We start from the raw sequence: 24255 nt of genomic DNA, 5'->3' as shown, positions 1-24255 counted from the left end.
CACAAACATCGCTCAGGGTCACAGGAAGCCCTGTCCTGCAGCTTTTCTCTGGCACCAGGTGGTTTCCCAGCCGTGGGAGGTAAGCTGCAGTCAGGTAAGGACTTTAGCCCTCCCCTCCAGAGCCTGAAGATTAACCCTTGGCAAGAGGGTTTTGCTACTCTTCCAGCAAAGGCAAATCCTTGTAGCAGGGCAAGGGAGGACAAGATGGCTCAGGTGCCACCCAGACTTGCTGCTGGAGGGGATGAGATCCAAGGGACAACAAGCTGTGCCCTCTGAGTGAACACATGTTGGCAGCCTCCTGTCCATCCCTTGTTACCAGTGAAAAAAAAGGCACTGTGGGAGCTCTGGTGGCACTGCCAGCAAGACCTGAGAGCCTGAACAGGGGGACAGCCCTGCTGTGAGCCAACCCTTTAACATACAGCACCCTGCTTCTGCCCCAGGAGACCTTCTGCTGCATTTAGGCTGTGGGAGAGACCCCAGACCCTCGGCACAACTCAGGATTTACAGTTCAGGGCTGACCCTGTGTACTCAAAAGCATTTATCCTTCAGGAGTCAGAACTCCATGTTCTTGGGGAGTGCTGCCACTGAGCTTTGGGTAAGTGAAGGGGATGCTCAAGTAGAACAACAACTCATCCTCGCTGTTTTAGAGCCCATTGCCAACACAAACTGCACAGCACAGGACCCTTGCCTCCTCACTAGAGCTGTGCAGGGGCAGCCACTGCCCCACCCTAATACCCTCTTAAGATGCCTCAGCTGCCACTGAGGCTGAGGACAAGACAGGGAGAGGAGGAAGCAAACAGTGTCATAGGCAGGGCTTGGAACTACTAAATCAAATCCCCTCATCTCCTGTACACAAACCACCTCAGTTCCCCTGCACTTCCACAGAGGTCAGGCTGGACAGCAGCACTCTGGCCTCTCCCAGCACCCACCTCCTCCTCCATTTCACACCCCCATGGCCATCCCATTCTCAAACAGCAACACCAAGGTGCAGATCTGAGGGCTGGAGGAGCTCTGGCCTCAGTTTCCTTCCTGGGGTGACCTTGCTGGCCCACCCGCAGCCCACGCATTGCACCAAGGGACCTGCACACAAGAGATAATCCCTCAATCTCTTAATTGTTTTAAAGACAAACAAAACATAAAAGCATTAAACTTTTAAGGTGATAAAACTGAGTCACCAGTCTGAAGAAGAGGGAGCAGCCCAACTCGGGGCTTGGGGCACTAAAGCCACCCCAGATTGTGATGATGACGATGGTAGTGGTGAAGGAGCAGCAGCAGCATCCACTCTGAATTTAGAAAACCCCCTACACCCAGCGCTGTGCTATATGCAATTACTTAATCACCCGAGTGAGAGATCCCAATCAGCACCCACTAATTACCTTAACACAGCAGGCTTGTTTCTTAGAGCTGCAGATAAAGCAGATTCTGCTGAAGGGAGGCTGCCCCTGTCCTGTTCCCCCCTGCCCAGCCCAGCCCAGCCTGGCTGGCTTCACTCAGGGACACCGAGCCTGGATTCTGGCAGCACCAGCAGCACCCCTGCCCTGCCCACACAATGGCAGAGTCCTGCTGTGGCAGCGTGTCCCAGCCTGGGGGCACAGGGAACACCCCCAGGGCCTGACTGCAATGACAGTGTCTCTTGCTTTTCCTCCAGGACTGCTGGAGATGCCAGACATCGCCCTGATCCTGTGCTGAACCACAAGCCTGTCTGGGGAATGGCTCCAGCAGCACAGAAGCCCCACCAGACCCCAGATGCATCTTCCAAAACAAGTGTCTGAAGCACCAGGAGCTTCACATGGATACTGCACATGCTCCAGGCAGCATCAGCTCCTCTAACAGGAATGCTAAGGAGCTAACAAGTCCTCTCATACACAAACTACACTTCTTTTTGTGAGGTCTGTTTGTATTTAATTATCAAATAGCAAAGTATTTACATCAACGTTAAGAGTTTCAAAGCATCTCCACCCCCCCACCACCCACAAAGCTGGACCTTTTCAGGTTTTTTCCAAAGTTTTATTATTATCCAAAAAAAAAAAAAAAAAAAAAAAGAAAAAAAAGAAAAAAAAAAAAGAAAAAAAGCTAAATATTTTACTTAGACACCGAAAAAGGCAAGTGAAGGGAGCTGGGGAGAGAGACACAGATCTACATGTTCTCTGCATAGTCAGTTGGAGATCTTACAAAAGACTGTGTAAAAAAATTATAACAGCAGAGGAGAATGACTTGTAGGGTTTTATGGACCCCAGGAAGCCAAAGAGCATCCTTAGGTGGAGTCTCCCCTCTGGAGTTTATTGGCTTAAAAAGTAAACTGGCAGACAGAATGATGATGGAGGGGAAGCTCTGAATTCCCAGGGCCTCCAGGTCATGCTGGCTGTGGTGGCAAGTCCCGTGACACTGGGTGCCACCACACAGAAACACAGATGGACACACAGACATGTGGACACACAGCCCCATGGAGGAGGGCTTTTCTGGGATTGCCTTCTGCCCTGAAGTGTCCCCAGCACATCTTCTTCACCAGATCTTCGAAAGCCTTGGGGAATTAAGCCATCCCGGGGTGCTCCTTGCACCTGCTGCCCTCTGGAAAGAGCAGGAGTTTGCTCTTGCCAGGTCCTGTCCTGCTGCACCCTGCAGGTGCATGGACAACCAAAGGCCTTAACATGTGTGCCTGCCTTCTCTCTCCCCAGCTTCCAGACCAAATCTGGCTTCTACATGTTACAGTTGTAAAAGGTTTCTCCCAAGGATAGGGATTTGTGTAATTCAGGCCGAGCTATGGCACAAGCCACCCCTTGGAACAGCCACCAGGGGACAGGGCGTTTGTGGCAGCTGCCCATCCCTAAAGGCTGAAAACATGGGAAGACCCAGAACACTGAGGTTTAGGGAGTTCCTGCCCAGGCAGAAATGCCAACACAGCAGACTTGCTATGAGGGGAGGGAGGGAGAAAAAGCTCTACTCCCAAAATGATTTTTAAAAAAATCCATTAAACCAGCTGATGCTCTTCAAGCCAGCATGATCTCTCCATACTGCTGAAGAACCTGTTCAAACTGATTTTAAATGTTTTACTCATTAAAAAAGGAGCCACCAAACAACCAACCATGTACTTGGTTCATAAATAAGTGGCTGGGTCAAACTACACCAGGGCACTGTGGGAGTGGGTGAGTGACAGGCAGTGGCTTACCTGGGTCCTGCTCTGGTGGAGATCTGGGGCAGGGGTTTTGGCCACCTCCTGCCCATGTTTGGCTCCCACCCAGCTTTTGTAGGACACTGGCACTATGGCAGGGGCTGCTGAGGGGTGAGCTGGGTCTGCAAGGAGGCTGTGTCGGAGGCAAACTGTCCCAAAGGTGATGGGGAGGCACAGAAAGCCCATTGCCTGAGGACTGAGACGAGGACACAGCCACTGGCTCCCCTCTCTGGGTCCTTCCCTCCAGCACTCCTGCCCCACAGCATTCCCCGAGCCCCCAACCCACCGTGCTCCAGGAGAGCATCCAAAGACCCCCAGGTCTCTCTGAGCAAGGGTCTCTGGGACCCAGGAGGTGAAGGAGTGAAGCTTTGTGAACCACCATGGTGAAAGGTTTCCAGCTGGGTACAGCCACAGGAGAGGGAAAACTGACACATGCAATGAAGTCAAGGTCTGGGACGGTGCAGGGATCACTCAGGGGTTATGTACAAGCAGGTGCTGGGTGGGAGAGGGCAGGGAATGAGCGTTGCCCTGCCAAGGCCAGGGATCAGCCCCACGGGATGTGTGCGGGACAAAGCTAGGCAGGAACGGCCACCCAGAGCTGAGACACGGCTGAGGCCTTTGGGAGCCAGCAGAGAGGAGATGAGGATGCAAATGTGGCACAGCACTTCCAGATGGGGGTATGTGGCTGGGGATGCTGCATGGGGACTGCTGCCTGGAAGCTGGGACACCGTGGGTAGAGGGAAGGCAGCTAAAAACATACCAGGTGGACAAAACCATCTGTGAAAGTCGAGTACTTCCTCCAAAACATTCCCACACCCAGAACAGCTACATGGGCCGTGCACCCAAGCACCACAGTGGCACTGGATTTGGTGGCAGGGCCAGCCCAGGGGACTCTGCTGGTGGGAAAGCTGGTGGCAGAGCCTGGGGAGGGTGGCTGGGAGGTACTTCCCAAGGGTCTGGCTGGAAGACCTGGAGCATGTGGTGGGAGAAAGCTCAGCAGGGTGAGATCTCTGCTGGCATCCCCAGTCCTGTTCCCCAGAGAGGTGAGATGTGTTCCTTGGGGGAACAGACATAGCTGGAAGATTTGATTATGTGCCTGGGTGCTCTGATGGGACAGTGTTGGTCACCAGAGCCTGGAGCTGTCACATTTCAGAGTCCCAGAACCCACGAGCTGTTTAGGTCATGGTGAGGCCAGAGGGACCACCAGAGTTGTGCTGCCACCACCACCACCCTGGCACATCACCCCATTCAAGTCAGCCTGGAATTGTGACATCCCTGTGGCAAAACACCCCTGCCAGCAGCCTCAGGAGAGCCAGAGCCAAGAGGGAGATGGTGGGGAAGGTGAAGGGGCAGGGAAATTTGTGCTGATTTATAAAGGGGTTGCAGGAGACTGGGACCATGTGTCTGAGGTGGGGTGATGGCTGTCCCCCAATTCCTCCTGGCTCACCCCAGAGCTGTGGGGGGAAAAAGTCTCCCAAAACCCAGGTCTCTTGGCAGGAGATGCTCTGCTTGCCCTCCTGAGCTGGCTCTGTTGGTTCCCACAGGCTCCTCTCGCCAGCAGAACGGCGCCACTTCGTTAAACACGGGCCAGAAGTCTTAATGAGCGATGGGGGCTCCCCTGGCTGCATCTGGAGATAATGCCCTGTCCTGCTCCAGGGCTGCTCCACAAACACAGCCCCTCAGTGGGGAGGCCAACCCTCGGCGCCTCGCAGTGAGGACAGCAGCGTCCCTGGTGCCAGGAGGAGCCCCACGTCTATAGGTTCTCTCCAGGCTGGTACTGGGGCTCTGTCGAGGTGAAGTAGTCCTCCAGGAAAGCCTGCAGGTACTCGAAGGTGGGTCTCTCCTCCGGGTCCTTCCGCCAGCACTGGCACATGAGGTCGTGCAGGGACTCGGGGCACTCGGGCGGGCAGGGCATGCGGTACCCCCGCTCCACCTGGTCCAGCACCTCCCGGTTCACCATCCCTGCGTGCGGCCAGAGGAGACATGGCACTGATCAGAGCCAGGCCAGTCCTGCACCGTGCCTGTCCCAGAGGGGACACCAAGGGTCTTGTGCCAGGACAGGCCTGAGGGGCAATCCCAGTGACCCAGGGAGACAGGGACCCCTGGCCTAGCAGCACTTTGTCCCTGTCACCTTGCTCAGGGACTAGAGCGGGACAGGGTGGCTGGGACGCTGCATCCTGGCCAATATCTGCTCACCCCAGTGGGGCAGGATCGACCTGGGAAGAGGCAGCTCAGGGGCAAGCACTGGGCATGGACAGCTGGTGTTGGGCACCACAATGGGGACGGGGCCTCTGCCAGCAAGTGCCAGCCCTCACCTGGGTATGGCACTCTGCCCTTGGTGGTCAGCTCGGTCAAGAGGATGCCAAAGGACCAGACGTCTGACTTGATGGTAAACCTGCCGTACAGAGCTGCTTCGGGGGCCGTCCACTTGATGGGGAACTTTGCACCTGGATGGAGAGGCAGGGTGAGGAGGTGCCTCCAGGACTCCCATGCAACCAGAGCCACATGCTGGCTCTGGGCACAGCACACCGTGGGGACCAGTGGCCACTGCTCTGGTGCCAGCAGCCCTGGGCACTCACCTTGCCGAGCCGTGTACTCGTTGTCCTCGATGAGTCGGGCCAAGCCAAAATCAGCCACTTTGCACACCAGGTTCTCCCCCACCAGGATGTTTGCTGCCCGTAGGTCCCGGTGGACGTAGTTCATCCTCTCCACATAGGCCATGCCAGATGCAATCTGTGGGGACCAGCACGTGGGGCACTGTGGCTCACAGGATGACACAAGGGTCCCCAGGGACAGCCTGGCACCACTAAAGGGATCAGGCCTGCAGCAGAACCCAGCTGAGGTGTGGGAAACACCAGCTGCTCAAGAAATGCCACACAGGCTTGGGTTTGCTGGCCAGGGAGAGCTGGCACCAACAGGAATGGGCAAAGTGATGGTCCCAGAGTGCAACCCCGCTCTGAGCTGAGACCCAACAGTGACACCCACCCAAGTGGGGCTGCAGAGCACCCCAGTGACCTGCCTGACCAGTGACAGCCACCACAGCCCAGTGAGGGGCTCAGGCAGCCAGTGTCCCCACAAGGAATGAGAGAGGCCCGGGGATGTGCAAACCCACCTGAGCAGCCATATCCACAAGCTGGGGCAGCCGCAGGTACTTGCCCATCTCACCCTTCAGGAAGTCCAGGAGGCTCCCTGTGAGGAAGACCATGGTCAGAGCAATCTGGAGGAGCAGAGCCCCTCAGCTGCCTCCTCGGTGTCCCTCCCGTGCTCACCCTTGCTCATGTACTCGGTGACGATGTAAATGGGCTCCTCTGACACCACAGCGTAGAGCTGAACCAGCTTCTCATGTCGCAGCTTCTTCATGACCTGGGCTTCCTGCAGGAAAGCCTCTGGGGACATGGTGCCAGGCTTCAGTGTCTTGATGGCCACCCGGGTGGTGCCATTCCAGGTCCCTGTGGCACAGGACATGCTGCTCAGGACACGCATAAGGGGCAGGGGGCTGTGTCCCTCCCCTGCTCTCCCGCCCCACCACAGGCTTCAGGCATCTGCAGATGGCTGGGGACAGGATGCAGGTGGTGACACAGAGGGGACAGCAGGGTGGGAATGATCCTTACCCATCCACACCTCTCCGAAGCAGCCCTGTCCCAGCTTGACCTCCAGCCGCAGCGATTCCCGGGGGATTTCCCAGGCATCCTTGGCAAGGCCTTGGGTCTGGGGCTTGGACGTGGGGCAGATGTTGGTGAGACGGTGGCACAAGCCATCAGCATGTTCTGGCACAGGAAGGGACAACAGCAGGGTGACACATGGGTACTTAGGCATGTCTTTACTCCACATCTTTCCTGTAAACACCTTGGGGACCCATACTCAAACCCTCACCCTCTGCCCTAAAACCCATCTTTTCAGATCCCACACAGCTGGTTTGGTGTCCCCCAGCAGAGCAATGACTTCCCAGCAGCACCCGCCCTGCAGCGAGGGCAGGGACAGCAGCCAGGGTGCCACCCAGACCCCAAGGGGACCCACATGGCTACCCACTGGAGTAGTAGGCCACCAGCTGCTGCAGGCTGTTGAACTGGGTGCGGGAGGTGATGTAGAAGCCGCCACTGTCCAGCTTGCGGATCTTGTAGTGCTTCACATTGAGCCCCTTGGCGTTGTCAAAGTCGGACACAGAGAGGCAATAGGCACCTGTGGGCAGGACAGAGGAGCTGTGGGAGATGTGCCAGGGGTGGGTGCTCCCCATGGGGTCCCACTGTGGAGGAGCATGGCCGAGGCAGGACTGGTCATGGAGGTGCTGCCTTCCACCCTGCCATGAGCTGAACCAGCTCTGTGAAGGGCACTCACTGGGTAGGCAGTGGTGAGAGAGAAGTGGCCACATCCCTGCAGCCCACGGCTCGGTGGTGTAACAGAGCATTTGGCACAGACATGCCACTGGTGATGTGATGTGATGTGCTGAGCAATCCCCCCAGCCCTGCTCACCTTTCGTGGTCTCGCTCTCCCGGACCAGGAAGGTCCCTCGGGGGTTTTCGGGGTTGAGCAGCAGCCGCTCGGACTCCCGGCGAGTGATCTTCCCAAAATACCACCTGCAGGAGAAAGGCAGAGGCTCAGCACCTGGCACTACCCCCCTCCACTGCCTGCCCAAGCAGGGGGCTCAGCCCTGGCCCACCCACTGCAGATTTGGGAGACCAGGGGCTGTGTCTGGGCTCGGGCACCTTGCTGTGTGCCACAAACAGCCTGGGTTGGGCATCACCTCTCTACCATCAGGGCTGGAACCTTCCTGCCACACTTTCAGCTAGACCTTCAGGTTGCTGAAAGTCCCATCCAAACCAGCCTTGAACACTCACAGTGGCAGCCACAGCTTCTCTGGGCAACCTGTACCAGTGTCTCACCATCCACAGGGTGAAGGACTTTTTCCTAACATCTACTCTAAATCTCTCCTCTTTTAGTTTAAAAACATTCCTCCTTGTCTTTTCACAGGCCTTTCTGCCCATGTAAAAAGTCTCTCTCTTGTTTAGAATCCCCTTTAAGTTCTGGAAGGCTGCAATGAGATGTCCCTGGAGCCTTCTCTTCTCCAGGCTCTCCCTCAAAACCAGACCAAAAGCATCCACAGCCCTGCTATGCCACCACTCACCCCTCCACCACGCAAGCACGCTGCAGCACCGCATTTATGGCTTTAAAGAAAGGCTAGTTTGCACATTCAAAGGGGAAAACTAACAAAAAGGAAAAATCCTGAGGGCTTGGAGGCTTCTCCCAGGAGCAGGGCAGGAGGGGGAGCGCTTGGGGTGTGTTTGCTATCACTTGTCTATAAACTGTCTAAAAGATGGCAATTACTCTTCAGCCTGGATGGAGTCTGAGGGCGCGACATAGTTACTGGGGATGTAGCCCGTCTGTCCTGTAGTGAGGGAATGAGCCAGCCACCAGTCACCTTCCCTGCAAGAGAACCAAAACACACTCAGTGTGAAGCCAGGAGCCCCCCAGCCAGCCCCTCGCCCGCCCACAGGCACCGGGGGAGGATGAGCCAGCACAGAGCCCCACGGGGAAAAGGTGCAGCCCCACAGCCCCCAGCCCCACAGCCAGACCCCAGCCAGGAGTGCTCCTGCTGCCAGCCCCTGCCCATGGCTCTGTCTGGGTGAGCTCTTGTTACTGGGACCACCCATCCACATACAGAAAGCTTTAAACCTGAGCCAGGCAGGGCAGCCAGCAAGCCAAAATAACTTTGGAGCCACCTGAATGGGAAGGGTATCTGGCTGGAGGTTGGGAGGCACTGGGGGTCCTGGCAGCAGGGAGCAGCAGGCAAAGGGAGGGACAGGAAAAGTGGAGAAGCGACAGAACGATGGCAGCGATGGAAAAGAACCAGGAAAACCCAAGGGAGTTAGTTAAACACAGGCTGCAGAAAAGCAGCAGGACAGGGCTGAGGTTTGGGCAGGGGCTGAGCCCTGCCCATCCGTGGTGTCCAGCCTGGCTGCAGTGGGATCTGTCCAGCCTGGGTGTCCCATTCACGGCCCCTGAAAGGCTGTGGCCCCAACCAGGAGCCTCCTGCTGCCACAGTGAAGGCACAGCCACGAGTGAGGCTCCTTGTCCCTAAAAACCCGTGTCTGAGCCATCATCTGTCCTCCTGCCCCGGGCACAGCGGCACCAGGTGTGCCCCCAGGAGCTGGAGGGTGCTCTGCCCTCCTTCCCTCCGGCTCCCACTCCGGACAGGGCTGGAAAGGACAACAAACAGAGAACAACAAGAGGACGGCAGGAGGTGGCTTCCCCTTCCTGCAGACAGCAGGGCTTTTCCTCCCACCACCTGCATCTTCTTGCCCATCAAAGACAGTCACAGAATTCATCCTGACCACAAGGGAGACGAGGCTACGGGAAAAGCACAGATTCGTGGGAACGGCACCGTAAGGATACAAGAACTTGGCAGGACAATCTCCGCAAACATGCTACAGAAAAACACCAACAACCTCACTCACCACTACAAGGATCACCAAACCACATCCAGACCCATCCCTGACCCTGCAGACGTGTAAACCTCCATCCTTGCTCCAGATTCACCAGCTGCTTGTGACCTGTGCTTTTCCCAGCTAAACCAGTGATGCTTCAAAGCACTGGGACAACCCAGCCATGGCCCCCAGCCCCCTGCAATGCTGTCAGTGTGGTGGGGATGGTGGGGACCTTCCAGGCATCTCTTCCTACTCATAGAGCTGGGCTCTGCCCCTGGAACAGCCTCACAGCAGCCCTGCATGACATTTTAGCTTCTTCTAGCCCCAGCACATTTCTTGGTAGGCAGCTTGTGCTCCTCAGCCAGGGCTGTTGCCCCAGTCACCTTCACTGAGGTGGCTCTGAAGGGACAGGAGGCTGGTTGGGCTCCTTTCCCACAGGACCAGAGTTAACATCTGCTTGAAAAATGCCCAGCTTTTGACTTGTGGCTTTATTCCAGCTTGGGCTGCAACGCTGCAAGCTGGGAATTCAGCAAAACAAACTATTCCAAAAATGTCTCAGTGGGGAAAAAAATAATAATAATCATCATCATCAAAACAAAGCATTTCAACAATTCCCTGCACAGTCTTACCCAAAATATCCCGCCACATTCCAGCTGGCTGCCTGCTGACTGGGAGGAGACTTCTTCCTACTGGAAATGGTACCACAAGAGCCTTTCTACACTGGGTGGATTGGTAGGATGACCCAGAGCAGGGAGATGAGCGATGTGGAGGCTTCTTGTCTCACCCTGAGCAATCCCAGCCCCATCAGAGCAGCCAAAACCTGGTGCCACCCTGCAAAGTCACCCTTTGGGCTCCTGCTGCGCCCAGCACCCACCAGTCCTTCCTGGACTGAACCCAAGTGCCCTCCCTGCAGCTCCAGGACACTGACTGTCCTGCCAGGGAGACCAGAGGAAGGGGACATCACACATCTGTCTGTTGCTGTCCCCAAAGTGCAGCAGCCTGAGCTGTTCCCAGACTGTGTGAGCATCTCTGGGAGGTCACTGAGAAGAGTGATTCACCCCTGAGCACTGCACAAACTGTCCAGTTTTCTCCACCACCTCTCTCCCTGTGGACATCTCACCCACACAGGCACTGGGAAGGTTGGCAGCTGCATCCTGCACTCTCCACCAAAGGACTGCATCACCAAAAAAAGCTCTTTTTCTCCTCAGGATGCTGCAGAGCCCATCACAGACTGAGCCTCCCCTCTGACTGAGCCCTTGATAAGTAGCAGTAGAAGAAAAAAAAAGTGTGGAAATCCCAGAATTGATAAAAGGTATAAAGAAAAACCCCTCAAACATGGCCTGATCTGGATCCCCATGGGCAGAGCTCACTTTGCAACAGCTGCAGAACTCAAGCATGGAGCTCACACACTGCTAAGACTGAAAGTAAGAAACACCAAAACTCCCAAATCCAGGCTTTTTCTGCAACATTGAAACGCTGCACATCCCAGACTTCATAGATGAAACAAATAACCATCAACAAACAGCACTGAAACAATGAGAACAAGGATCAGATTGAAAACATGTTTGTGCCACATTGCCCAAGCACTGCAGGAGAAATTTCACTCCTGGGATGTTCCCTCATCTTTCCACCCTTTGACTTTGCTGTTTTGGGTGCCCATGTTGGAAGGCAGCAGTGGAGGGGGAGCAGGAGCTGCACACCCTCGGGACCCTGTGGCAGCTCCATAGCTGGGGACACTGGGGACATTGGCTCTGCCAGCCAGGCTCTGGACTGTGTGTGCCTCCTGTCAGGACAGACCACACATGGGGTTAATACAGGATCATTTTTCGGAGCATCTTCCAGCTGGCCATGCTGCCTTGCATGTGATGGATGTGCTGTGGTGACCAGGATGAGGAGCAAACCTAAGGAAATACTTGAATCACCAGAGCCACTCATGAAATATAAAAGTAAAGATTAAAAAAAGCAAAAGAAAAATGCAAAGGGCAGGGGGGAGTGGAGAGCCAACTGGAAAGAGAGTGCAGAGGGGAGCCACACATGGACAAGGAAAGGGGATGGGTTCAGAGCTCCCAGGTGCAGACACAGCTCTGGATGGAACATTTTCCCAGCATGGGAAGGGACTCCCTGCTCCATTCTGGTCACTCAGAGAGGACAAATGCAACCAACCACAAAACCATCTGGAAACCATCTCCTCCCAACCCTGCTCCATCCAACCTGCCCTTAGAGTGGGAAGCAGACATGCTTTGATCATTTAGGTCATTTATAATAACAGTAAGAATGTGCAATACACACCTGACATCCACTTTTCTCCTAAACGACAGCATGGAGGGAGAGAAAGAAGAGTCAAGAGAAAACATGAGACCAGAGACAGTGTGCAAGCACAGGGAAAAACACCCATGAAGCTGAGAGATGTGTCCAGGCTGGGACAGGGAGCTGAGCATGGATGGGGATGGGACTGGTGGGGACATGGCTCTGTGTTGGAGGGCACAGAGCAGCCAGCAAAGAGAGGACGTGGCTTGGTGACAAGGCTGTGAGGCCACAGTGACCAGCAGCAGGGCCAGGAGGATGAGGAATCAGGCAAAGGACAGCTGTCAGTGTCCTTGGACAAGTCACTGTGTCCGTGTATATTTTGGCACATCTCTCTGGGCTCCCATCGCTGGGACAGCTGGTCCTGCCGGGCTGGGCTGGGGGTTCCATGGGAGGGACAGAGGTGACAGCTCACCACGTGGTGAGCCCCTGGGCTGCAGGGACAGGGACACTCACGTGTTGTTGACGATTTGCAGGCGCTCTCCTTTCTTGAAGGACAAGTCTGTTTCGGTCCGGGACTCGTAGTCGTAGAGGGCTACGAAGGTGGTGACTCCCCCTGTGACAAAGAGCACTCAGGACGGGCACAGCCACGGCTGCCACCATGGAACAGCGCCAGGTCCCCTCCCCAGGGACATCCCCTCCCACTGGCTGACAACACAGACCTGCTTCTCCCCCGAGCCCAGAGTCCCCCAAAATCCCGAGACCCCAAGGAGCTGGACACAAACCCACCCTGACCAGCCCGGGAGCCTCCCCACCCCTCGGAGCCCAGCCCACACGGACCAGCCAGCGCCCCGGCACGCTGCGGAGAGGTGACCGTGTCCGAGGTGTTGAAGCCTCCAAAGAGCTTGGATTCAGCAGCCATGGTCCCGAAGGAGCGGCTGGGAGTGCGGTGGGCGTCGGGAGCAGCCGCCTTGCTGGGTGTCTGCGAGGCTGGGTAACCCCCATGGTGGGTGTTTTCCGTGGGCTCCAGGCTGCGCCTGCGCTGGCTCGGGTCTTTGGGCTTGCTCTTGCTGCTCCCCATGGTCCCGGGCTGGAGGACACACAGACATACAGAGGGCTTCTATTATTATTATTATTATTATTATTATTATTATTATTATTATTATTATTATTATTATTATTATTATTATTATTATTGTTGTAGTTATTACTGTTAATAAGGAGTTGTTTCCCAGGGCTCGAGTGACAGATGCCTGCCCACCAGGAAACGAAACAACCTCTGGAGTCTGTTCAAGCAGCAGCTGCTGGGCAGTCTGGCCATCCTGCCCTTGCCCTCGGATACCATTGCCCCTCATTAACACCAAGACACCTCCTGTGTGGCTGCAGCAGCCAGTGAAACTGCCAGGACGTGCTCTGGGAGCAGAGGGAAGCTGGCTGAGCTGTGGGAGCCCAGAGCAAAGCTGCTGAGCATGGAATCTGGACCTGTGCTGAGACTGTGGCAGCTCTGGGGCCAGGCATCTGCCATGGGACACAACTCAGTCCCCACATGTTTCCTCCTACACATGAGCTTCTACAAGGATGGGGATTAAAGTACTGAAGACAGACCTTTGAAGTCTAAAACATGCAGCCAACAGAATAAAACTTTGAATTAGGTGCAGTTTCAGGCAGTTTGCAGCTAAGGACCAAGGGATCTCTCCTTTATATATAGTCAAATAGTTTATATATAGCCTTCCTTTCCACTCAAGACCACACTCTATAAATACCTTCAAGGTAATGACACAAATGAAGGCAGGGAATTATTTGCAGTCTCCAAAGATGGCAGGATACCCAGCAGTGTCCTGAAGCTATGGAAGGAAATATTTAGGCTAGATCACGCATGGCAGGAGGGAAAAGGGAGGTGGAGACAAGCAGGGAGGAGAGTTTCTCTGGTAAGAAAACAAGCAGGGAAGCAGCAGAGGAGGCAGCTGCTGCCCACAGGGCAGACCTGGACGCAGCCATCCGTGAGGCTTGGGGAGGGCTCAGCCTCATCCAGCAGAGGCTTTTTCTAGTCCAGCTTTGGAGAGAAGCTCAGGCCGAGCCCCCCAGAGCCATGGGCAGCCCCAGCAGCCTGCACAGCCCCAGTGAGCCCTTGGCTCTTGCTGTGGGAAAGCTTAGGGGTGCCAGGGACAAGCTGCCCCCTGTCCCCCTCAGCTCCCCTCCCACAGCAAGGGCTTTGACTGACGATCAGGGCTTATTTCCCAAAAGACACAATTTCCATCTACTGTTTTCCAGCTCCCACACTGCACAGAGGACCAGCAGTGTCCTTGTGTGACCCTGCTGGCAGGCTCAGACCCTGACATGGTTTGGGAAACGTAATAAACTGATTTTTTTGTGCTGGGTATGACCCCAGCAGCCGGTCCAGTGGGCAGCAGAGCTGTCCTTCCTCCTGTGGATGCAGGTGATGAGGAGGGACCATGCCTGTATCTACCACAGGACTCAGTCCACCCATAGCTGTGCCAGGCTTTGGGGGTCACAGAGCAAATAAGGATCAGGTAAGTGACTTGCAAATGGTCACTTCTGGCAATCCAGAGGCAGATCCTGCAGCCAGGGTAAAGGAGTCTGTCCCTTAAAAAAATGCACCTTAAAAGCTTGTTGCAGTAGAAGCAGAACTGCAGGGGAGAGCAAGACCTGAGGAGTGATGACAAGGAGCCCCCACCTCCCTGTCCCCAGCCAGCCCCTTGCTCACCTCTGCCCGGGGCTCTGGGATGCCAGTGGCAGTGCAGGGAGAAAAGTGGGAGCATGGCAGGGCAGTGATCGTGTGGCTTGTGACTCCCCACGGGACCGTGAGCAAGCGTAGAGCTGCTCAGAGTTTCCCCTGGAAGCAGCACTTCCCCAGGCAGGAAAACACCCCAGCCAGGGTGATGGGGTTAGCAGCACTTTGGGGACACGAGTGTCCTGCAAGCACATTTTCTGAGCCTGAGTTAGAAAAGGATTTATCAGTGTGCTGAGGAAATCAAGGTATAGAGTAATCAATACGTTCAGAGACTAGCCAGGAGCAGAGCACAGGGAAGGGACAAGGGATCCTCCAGGCACTTCCCTAAAGCAGAGGGGTCCTCACCTTCACACCTCTGAGCCTGTGGGCACAGGAGGTGCAACTTCCAGGGTGTGCTGGTCACTGGGACATGATGCTCTGCCAGGGCCCAATCCACCTGTCAGGACCTTGGCTGAAGAGCCAAAGATGGAGAAGAGGAGGAGGAGGATGAGCCCACAGCTCTCTGAGGAAGGGGATGCAGAGCCCCACTCCAAGCTCTCCTGTTGCTTTGCATCTAAATACCTGCACACTCTGGCTTCAATCTGCCCAGTGTAAAATGCAGACTGGCAACCCCAAACTGCCCAGAGGCACCAGCAGCCTCACACCATCCCCACACCTGAGTCCCAGGTAACTCAGCCAACACGACCAAGTGACTTTAGCCCTGTGGCTCTCCACCTGTCCCCAGGGAGGAGAGGGGCCTGAGAAAACCCTTACAGCTCCCACATCCCCTTGGCAGCTGGAAAGGAAAGGGTGCAGATTTCTCTGGGAGAATGCAGGGTTGTGCAAGAGCCTGGCAAAGGAGTGATTAATGACAGCAGGAATGTGCTGTGCACTCAGGTCCTCGGGAGGCACCAGGGAGAGACCCCCCTGCCTCTGGCACAGTCACCAATGAAACCCCCCCGGAGTCAAAGGGCAGAGAAGGAAGTGTGGTGGCTCCAGCACCCCCCAGCAGCATCACCTGGGAGCTGTGGGACAGCATCGCAGCAGCCAGACTGCAAAAAATACCCATTGCCAGGAGCTATGCTGTGTATATGTCTAATAAATTTATGTCTAATAAATACAGCATTTCCACACGCAGCAGGCTGCAGGGATGCTCAGCACCACCAACATCCACCAGGGCAGCCTGGCTGATGCCCAGAGGGATATCGCCCTGCTGCCGAGCTTTTCACAGCTGACAATGCTGGGACGGGGGGCTCAGCATCGCTCCCCATCCCGGCCAGTGCCTCGGTTTTCAGCAGCACCGCCCCTCTCCCCTTCCCAAGGCTTGTGCAGAGGGCTGGAGCACGGCCAGCGCTGGGCTGGGAGCGATGCGGGGCGGCGGGCAGGCAGCTTTCTGCGGCGGGGATTAGCACCCCGGGCACGTCGCAGCCTGCAGGAGCTCCCCGCTCCCCGCCCGGGGGGCAGTGCCAGCGGCACATCAGCATCCACCACCGGCACGACTTGCAAGGCCTCAGCTCGGCCGGCCGGGCCGCGGGGAACGCGCATGGAGGGCTGTGCTCCCGCACCCAGCGCAGCCGGGGATGCTGCGGGGCCCCCGGCAGGTACAGCAGCCCGCTCCCCGCTCCCCGGCCGTGCCTTACCGCTGCTTTCGGCTACAGCCTCGCCGCGGGGTGGGGAGGTGCTGCCGGCCAACTCAGCTCAGCTCCCGCTGCAGCCTGCGAGGAGAGGAGTGTCAGCCCCCGCGCCCCGACACCATCTCCCCACGGCACGGTTCAGTGCCCAGGGCTGCCTTCGCCCTCCTCCTCCTCCTCGCCATCCCTCCGGCGTGGGGCCGGCAGCTCACACCCGCCGGCTCTGATCTCTCATGTGTGAAGACGGGATGATTCTCTGCTCCACTTCATCAACCCCACTGGGTATGGGAGAGGAGGCGGCTGGGGCCGCCCCAAGCGATGTCCCAGAGTGGAAGGGGAGCGCAGACACCCCCAGTCCAGCAAGAGATCTTTCAGGGGAAAAGCAGAGCCGGTTCCTCCAAACACAGCAGCATTTCCAGCCCTGTTGCTCCATCTCTGGACAGCCCTGACCCGCGGTAGGCATGGTCGGCCACCAAGCAGAGACCTGGTCCCCCGGGATGTGTCATCTGCTCCATCCCCACCAGCCGAGACAAATGTACGGCACAAAGCCTGCACAAGGTACGGGAGCAACCTGTGCTGCTCAAGCCCGGACTCATCCAGAAAAGCATATTTTAGCTAAATTTTTCAAAAAGGACTGTTTTCTGTCACAATTGTGCATGAAGGGAAGACCCTTCTCAGCAGCAGCAGCAGCTTGGGGCAAAGCTTCAGGTGGAAAGCAGAGCAGGACATGGCCCCGCAGAGCCAGGGCAGCCTCTCACCTGGCTTTGCCACCCTTTCCCAGCCCCTGCTCCTGCAGGAACTGCTCCCTCTTCTACAGAAAGGAAATTCTCTCTCCAACCAGCCCAGCTCACCCAGCGCTGGGCAGAGGCTCCCGCTCCGGCACAGAGGGGATTCAGAGCCCACTTCAAGGCCCCAGGCAGTATCCCAACAGGCTCCTGTCCCAGCTGAGCCCAAGTCTCACACCTCATCCAAGGGCAGCATCCTTGGTTTTACACCTCATATAAAGGGAATATCCCAGTGTCTGCATGCCGGGGCCGTGCCCCACCGCAGGTTTGTTTTCACGGCCTCCCCTTCCCCCAACTAATAAGTTTTGTCACTATTTTTAGTGCATTTGATTAGGATAATGAGTGGGAGCTGACTGACAGCTCTTTAAGACGTTGAATGGTTTGTAATTTGTACTTGACAAATACTGGCTGGTAATGATTGCACAGCGGGATGGAGGGGGGAAGCTGCAGCCCCAACTCCAGGCTGCAGCACATACAAATAAAGCTGTGCCGCGTACACACGCGGTGCCCGTGCCCCTGCCACCCGGGCACGCTGTGGCACGGGCTCATGCTGCGAGGCCACAACAATGATTAGACCAAAAAGAGACAAAAAAGCCACGAGGAAAATCCAAATATGCCTCAGCCTGGGGTCAGCCATGTGCTGGAGCAGTGGGGTGCCAGGTCCGCTGATGGGGAAGGGCAAGTCCCTGTGTGGATGGATGCACTATCAACCTCACGCTGGGAGATTTGACTGTTTGGTGGCTGAAGGTGGCAGCAGCCTGGCACTCCCTGGCACATCTGGCACATCTGGCACAGTCCTGCTGCTCGCTTGGCAGTGGGGCTGCCATCCTCACCAGCACACCACTGGCACGGCCATAGCCAGGCTCACTATCTGCCATGCCCACCTGTCTCCGTGTGCTGCTGGCTCTGCATTTGGGATCTTCCCGGCCTCCATTCCTCCCGAGACAGAGGGGAGGGCGCCAGGGCTGAGCTCAGCCACGCAACTCGCCCGGGGCAGAGGCCGCAGCAAGGGGAGGCCAACCCCGTCCTCCCCTCTCCAAAAGCAATTAAAAAATGAAGCACACTCGGCTGCACACCTCGGCTCGGATCAGATCACGGTACGAGAGAGAGCGGCACGCCCGACCTCCACTGCCGGCGCTGGAAATGCCACCTGCGCTGCCCAGCATCCCCACGCCTCCAACACCCACGCTCCGGGCTGTCTCCCCCGAAAAATTAATCGGTAAATTGGGTGGCAGGAAAAGGCTCCATCCTCTGCCCTACCTCCCTGTGGAGAGATGCTCTGGCAAAGGCAGCAGCGAGGGGAAGCGGCGGCTCCCGGCGAGTCCCGCTGCTTTCCGCTGCGCCTGGATCGCTCAGGGATACAATGGCCGTGGTACTGCGGGCTGGCCGAGAGGGGAAGCGATCTTATCGTCTGTGCGAAGACACTAACAAAAGACACTGATTGGGAACAGACAAAACACAGCAGAGGCAGAAACCTTGGGAAATGCCGCGGCAGGCTGGGGCCCAACAGCAGACACCGAGCTCTGGGGAGGGAAACATCTCTGGCAAAGCAGGCGCTGTCCTTGGAGCGGCTCCAGAGCAGCACTGCCGGCAGGCGGGATGGGGATGATGGGGATGATGGGGGAGAGGGGCTGGGAGCACCAGCACCCAGCCACGATGGAGAGAGACGAGCTCAGTCGTGTCCTCAGCTCGCAGGGCCCCGGTTAGATTAATCACGACAACTGTCTCACACCAGACTGAAAAATGAAGCGTGCGGGACGGCGGGCGAGACAAAGCAGCCTGGCGGCACCCAGCCCATGGCAGCCGGCAGCGGGGACAGGGAGAGGCACAGAGCAGCGGCCCCAAACACAGCCAGCCCCTCCATCCCCTTGGCACAGCCCTCCCAGCAGGGCCAGCCGGGGCAGGATCGAAGGATGCAAGGGGTGCCATTAAACCAGAGGTCCCAGGCTGGAGGCGGCCAAAGGGCACTTTGCCATCCCCCGTGTCCCCCTGCTTGGGTGGCACGAAGTGGCAGCAGTGCTGTCCCTGCCAGCTTGGCCCCAGAGAGCTGGGACAACCCCCACCTTGGTGAGTGCTGCCATAACCACATCGAGGTTTCAGTCATCTTAAGGTGGCACCCTTCCCCGCTTCCCTCTCTGCTCCCTCCCCACATTTCAGTAGGACACACAGCCCCGGATATGCTCACAGAACAGTTTCCCCCTCTGTCCCAGGGGATGCTCCTGGTTTTGCCCTTTCCCACGACAAGCATCACAGCTGGGGGCCAGCGAGCAGCAGCACAGCCACCGGAGCTTTGGGGACAGCCTGGCTGCCCCAGCTCAGCCCAGCACCCCCTCTGCACCCCAATACAGCCAGGCACTGTGTCCAGCCAGGGACAACTCCTGTCCCCTGCCCCGAGCCACCAGGCTTTGCTCAGTACAAGTCAGGGAACACAGGCTCGTCTCTGCCAGGCTGGGAGCAGCCTCAGTGCAATGAGTCCCGGGAGCTGTGAAGAGGGGGAGCTGCTGCCCCGGCCCCACAGTGGGGTGGGATGCTGCAGACCCTCTCCCTGCCCGGCTGACTCAGTGAGGGCACATCTGGCTTGTGCCTGCAGCCCTTCTCCTCCACAAGGACACTCATTTCTCACCTGCACCGATTCCTAAAACAGAAGGAACAATGCAGGGATGCTCACTTCATCTCTCAGCTCCAATCTGGGGACAGAAGTCACAGGCAGGTGGCCCCAGTGCCTGTCTGGGATCTCTGCCTCACCCAGTAACAACATGTTGAAGGCATCTGAGCCAAAGCCATCCCCTGGCTCCCCCAAGCTGATGGAGAGCTCTTCCAGATGAAGGAATGGCTGGAGTAGGGAGGGCAGTGCAGCTGCTGTGCGGGGGCCCAGCTACACACTCCCCTCAGATAAAAGTCCCAACCCTTCCTCTCTGACCCTGTTAACTCCCGTTAAAATTAAGACCATCTTAATTAAAGCTCCACAGCCCAAGACAGTAGAGGCCATTGCATCACAAAAAGGGAAAGGATAATTAGATCAACCATCCAAATTCACTCCCCCTAAGCATGGGGGAGAGTCACGGTCAGGAGCGATGCGAAACGCCTCCGAAAAGACATGTCAAAACAGGGACTTTAAAAGACCAAAACAAACCCTGAGAAGCACACAAGCACATTCTGGATGTTCATGTGACCAAGAAATTGGGAAACTCCAAGCATGCACACTGGGAGCATGTAGGGAGTTTGAGTTCTCCTAGCCATGACAGGGTCAGCCCCTCCACAGGCAGATTTTGGCTTGCTGGGATGATGGGCAGTGGCTCTGCCAATGTCAGTGGCCACAGAGAGCTGCAGGCTGTGCCCCCCCTACCCTCACAGAACCCCAAAACCAGGCAAGGCAGAGGCCTCCTGACACTGGGCACCCCCAAGCACCATCCTGCATAAGGAGAAAGCCACAAGCCTTATCTCCCTGAAACAATGCAAGCAGCTGAATGGGGGAAGCAGAATGTCCTGCTAGTTGTGCTTGCTGGTGCTGAGCTGAGCACTCAGTTTTAAGCCTGTTGTCCACTGAGAGATGTGAGAAGGGAAGGTGGCCATTGCCACACCTTGTCACATCGCTGTCACTGCACTGCAGCAGCCCTGGGGACTCACAGGGGGATCCACATCTTTGGATCTGTCAGCATGTGGGTGCATCCTTCCTGCACTGTAAGGCTCTTCACCAGTTAGAGAAGGGAAAACAAAGCCTTTTCACCCTGAGGGTGGTCCAGCACAGGAACAGGGACCGGAGTGGTGCTGGGCTCCCCAGCAGGAGATGCTGGAACTGGCTGGGTGCTGAGCAGCCTGACCGTGCTGGTGCTGCTCCGGGCTGGAGCAGGGATGCCTCCCAGTACCTCCCAGCCTGACTCAAGCCTGCACTTCCAGCATTCCCATCAGGACACCAGCCAAAGCCAGGAATTGCCCAACCAGCTCCAGCAAATGCTTTCCAAGGCACACAAAGCCTTTGGCCTGCATTAACCTGAACTGGCTTCTCCCAGGCAGGTGATGAGGGCATCGCTCTCCTCCTGCCAAGTCCAGGAGGAGGAAACTGAAAGGAAATGTTTCCAAGGTCAGGAGTGCCCATGGGGCTGGGAAGAGACAATGCTGAGCAGGGAAACTCTGATGTTGAACTGGAATAGCACTGGGAGCTGGAGCTCTTGGCCACCAGGACTGCCTGAAGCCATGGGGCAATGCTTCCCCAAAACAGCCCCATGGCTCAGCACTCCTCAAAATGTGCCCTTTTAACACTGGCCCCTGGGCATGCTGGCACCTCTGAGCTCCCACTGCCTGTCACTTCATTCTCCAGCTTTCCATGGCCCATCACTGCCCTGATGTTCCCACTCTCCTCCAGGCAAAGAACCAGGACAAGGGACTGGCCCCACTGGAGGGGGTGATGGAGACCTGGTGACACAAGCTGGCCCTTGGAGGAGGAGGGGTGATTTCTGTTCCCCATTTCTGCAGTGCCTCTCCCAGCACAGGCAGCCTCAGGCTCCAGGAAATGTGGTTTCCTTCTGCTTTCTGGAAGTGAGTATGAACCCCGGGTGCTCTCTGGGGATGGCTGTGGCAGCACCCAGCGCACTCCGTGCCCTGCCCGGCTCCTGGGGAAGGGGCAGGTGGCAGCAGGGAGCTGATGTGACTCACAGGTGTCTCAGATCCGGACAAAACAGCGGTGCCACCTGTGTCTGCCGTGGCTCCAGGGCTGACACACCCATTCTGACCCGGGCGAGACAGCAGCGCAGGCAGGCGGCAAATCTCCAGGGCAGGGGGAGGAAGGGGGCAAGGAACGCAGGAGGCAGAAAAGCTCCAGATCTGAGCAAGTTGCAACCACCCCTGGCCACGCTGGCGTCACTGCTAAAACATTTCCACTTTCAGAGAAACCAGCCCATCCAGTCCAGCCAGGAAAGGAGCTCCTGGGGCCCCATTGGCCCTCCAGGACCAGAGCCACAGCACCATCAGCCCTGCTGAGGGGTCCTGTAGGATCCCCGTGGAGAAAAACCTCCCCACAGCCTTCCTGACATGGAACAGGAACTGAAACACTCATGAGGAAAAAAAGGGGAGGGTATGTGGGTATGTGCACCCTTGACACAGACCCATGGAGCTGGGAATTGCCCCTCTCCCAGCTGGAACTACAGGGACATGGCAGGACACAGGCTGGGGTTCACTGCAATGGGAGGGGATGAAGGACAAGCCAAGCAGAGGCCAAGGCTCTTCTGTCACAGATCTCAAACACTTCCCACTTTGCAAACCCATGAACATTTTCAAATAAATAAGCAGGATCTCACAGAGCAAAATTTATGCTGATGATTTTCCTGGGTTACTTTGTGGTAAATACCCAACACAAGCCTCATGCTCTGGGGAACCGTGGGGCCACCAGCCCTAAAGCACAGATGCTATGTGTGGCTGCAGGTCAGGGCTGGATGAGCAGGGTCAGCCTCCAGCAGTGCACACTCCACTCATTTCACCTCCATGGGCACAGATAGCTGTGGGAGCAGGTCCCACACCAGTGATCACAGCATGGGACTGTGGCTCTGGCCTTGGAACACCGAGAACATCACTGGCAACAGAGCCCTGAGACATGCTGGTCCCCACAGCCACTCCCATCTGCACCACCAAAACAAAGCATTGCTCAGGATGCGTCAGAGGAAGCAACCAGGGAGGGTCTTGAGGGGCAAAGGGAGATCAGCCAGCCCCAAAAAGCTTTTCCAAGCCCAAAATGCTGCATTGGATTGCCAGCTGCTCCTGGGGTGAGTGGGATGCTCACGCCAGGGAGGATCCAGCTGGGAGGTGCAGCCCCTGACAGTGCTCACTATCAACAACCTGAGCAGATGAAAAACAAAGAAAAATGCTGAGCTGGTGTCTTATCCCTGTCACTCCTGGAGCAGAGAGCTGGGCTCTGCACACCCCTGGCACTGCTCACTGCAGTCGTGGTGGGGAACAGAGATGGATGTGACCAGTGATACGTGGACCTTGCACCCTCCCATGGCACCTCTGCAGCCCTCACTTGTGCTGCTCATCCTACAGCGACAGGATGAAGGGATGCAGGGACACAGGGATGAAGGGCATCTCCTCTGCTTCCCATCACCTGTGGCTCCTGGTGCCTTCAGGGCAGCCCCCTGGACCACAGCATGGGAGCACGAGAGCTGTGCCCATCCCCAGATCACCCAGAGGGCTCAGGTGAGTGTGTACACACACATGTACACCCCCACACACCTGCACCTGTGCAGGAGGCCAGGTGAGCAGGCAGCTGCCCTCCTTGCCCAGCCCCAGCCACACACAGCAGTCCCAGCAGCCTGAGCCTTCCCACCACACACACTTCTGACCTCAGCTGTTCATGGCACTGGAGTATGGAACTCATCCTGGTCAGTGACTTCTACAGCTCCATCTGCACCATTCCTGATCCCATGTCACCCTCCCTGCCTGCTGCAGCAGGATGCTCACGGGAAGCTCCCTTCACACTGTTCCAAGGATTCCCAATCCCTTTCCCAGCACAGCAGGGCCCCACCAGCACTTGCCTGATGAGCAGGGGAAGGAAAGGGCCTGTCTGAGCAGGGAGTGACTCCAACAGCCTTTTTGTGAAGTTATTTTGTATAAGTCAGCAAGCACATGCTTCCACCCAGGAACATCAGAAGCCCAGGGAGAGCACTGCCCGACCTCACTGCTGCTGGCACTGGCTGCAGCTGAGGATGAGGATGAGGAAGGTGCTTGTGCTTCATGGAGATCACATTTCTATTTGCCCTGCCTAAGGGGAGGCTTTACCCGTGGGGTGTGAGTGGGGTAGGACAGTGAGCTGGGGCTGGGAGAGGGGGAAACTGAGGCACACACTCTGTGTAAAACCTCACCCAACTCCAGTGACAGCCTCTCAGGTGCTCCTGGAGGAAACTGAGGAATGCAGTGGGAAAGCAAGGTGGAGAAGTGAAACCCAGACACAGTGCTACACCTCCAACCCCAGATTACCGCAAAAGGGTGCCCCAAGGTGAGATATTTTTAGGACCAATTTAGCAGTGACCTGACCCTCTCATGATGCCCCCAAACTGGTGTGTGGTATGGGAGGGGGACACATTGCTCAGGACAGGCTGGACTTGTTAACCTCTCCCATGGTGGAAGGGCAATGCAGCAGTGGGCTTTTACCCTCATTGCCCAGGCTTCTGGTGGCCAAGGTTGCCAAGCACAGTCAGGAAGGATGGGAGCAGCTGTACTGGGTGGAAACTATTTTCACAGTATGCAGTTAGGTTTCCATCCATCCATCCATCCATCCATCATC

At 56.7% G+C, this 24255-nt stretch overlaps 1 protein-coding gene across 2 annotated transcripts in view; it reads right to left on the bottom strand.

Annotated features, from left to right (window-relative positions):
• Nucleotides 1-2238: 2238 nt before the first annotated feature.
• The window catches only part of SRC (SRC proto-oncogene, non-receptor tyrosine kinase), a 27203-nt gene continuing 5186 nt past the window's right edge, over nucleotides 2239-24255 (bottom strand). The window contains exons 2-13 of one of the 2 annotated variants that reach the window (XM_015647510.3): nucleotides 12676-12925; nucleotides 12352-12451; nucleotides 11881-11898; nucleotides 8492-8590; nucleotides 7640-7743; nucleotides 7199-7348; nucleotides 6781-6936; nucleotides 6439-6618; nucleotides 6282-6358; nucleotides 5749-5902; nucleotides 5485-5616; nucleotides 2239-5131 (exon numbers count right to left, since the gene is read on the bottom strand). In XM_015647510.3, coding sequence (XP_015502996.1) covers nucleotides 4923-5131; nucleotides 5485-5616; nucleotides 5749-5902; nucleotides 6282-6358; nucleotides 6439-6618; nucleotides 6781-6936; nucleotides 7199-7348; nucleotides 7640-7743; nucleotides 8492-8590; nucleotides 11881-11898; nucleotides 12352-12451; nucleotides 12676-12916 — 1620 coding nt within the window. In that variant the 5' untranslated portion in view covers nucleotides 12917-12925 and the 3' untranslated portion in view covers nucleotides 2239-4922. The remainder of the gene's footprint in view (nucleotides 5132-5484; nucleotides 5617-5748; nucleotides 5903-6281; nucleotides 6359-6438; nucleotides 6619-6780; nucleotides 6937-7198; nucleotides 7349-7639; nucleotides 7744-8491; nucleotides 8591-11880; nucleotides 11899-12351; nucleotides 12452-12675; nucleotides 12926-24255) is intronic. The other variant, XM_015647512.3, reaches the window with a different exon arrangement.

The sequence above is a fragment of the Parus major genome, chromosome 20 (assembly GCF_001522545.3).
Source record: "Parus major isolate Abel chromosome 20, Parus_major1.1, whole genome shotgun sequence".
Classification (NCBI taxonomy): Eukaryota; Metazoa; Chordata; class Aves; order Passeriformes; family Paridae; genus Parus; species Parus major.
This window is presented reverse-complemented; position numbering and strand designations above follow the sequence as displayed.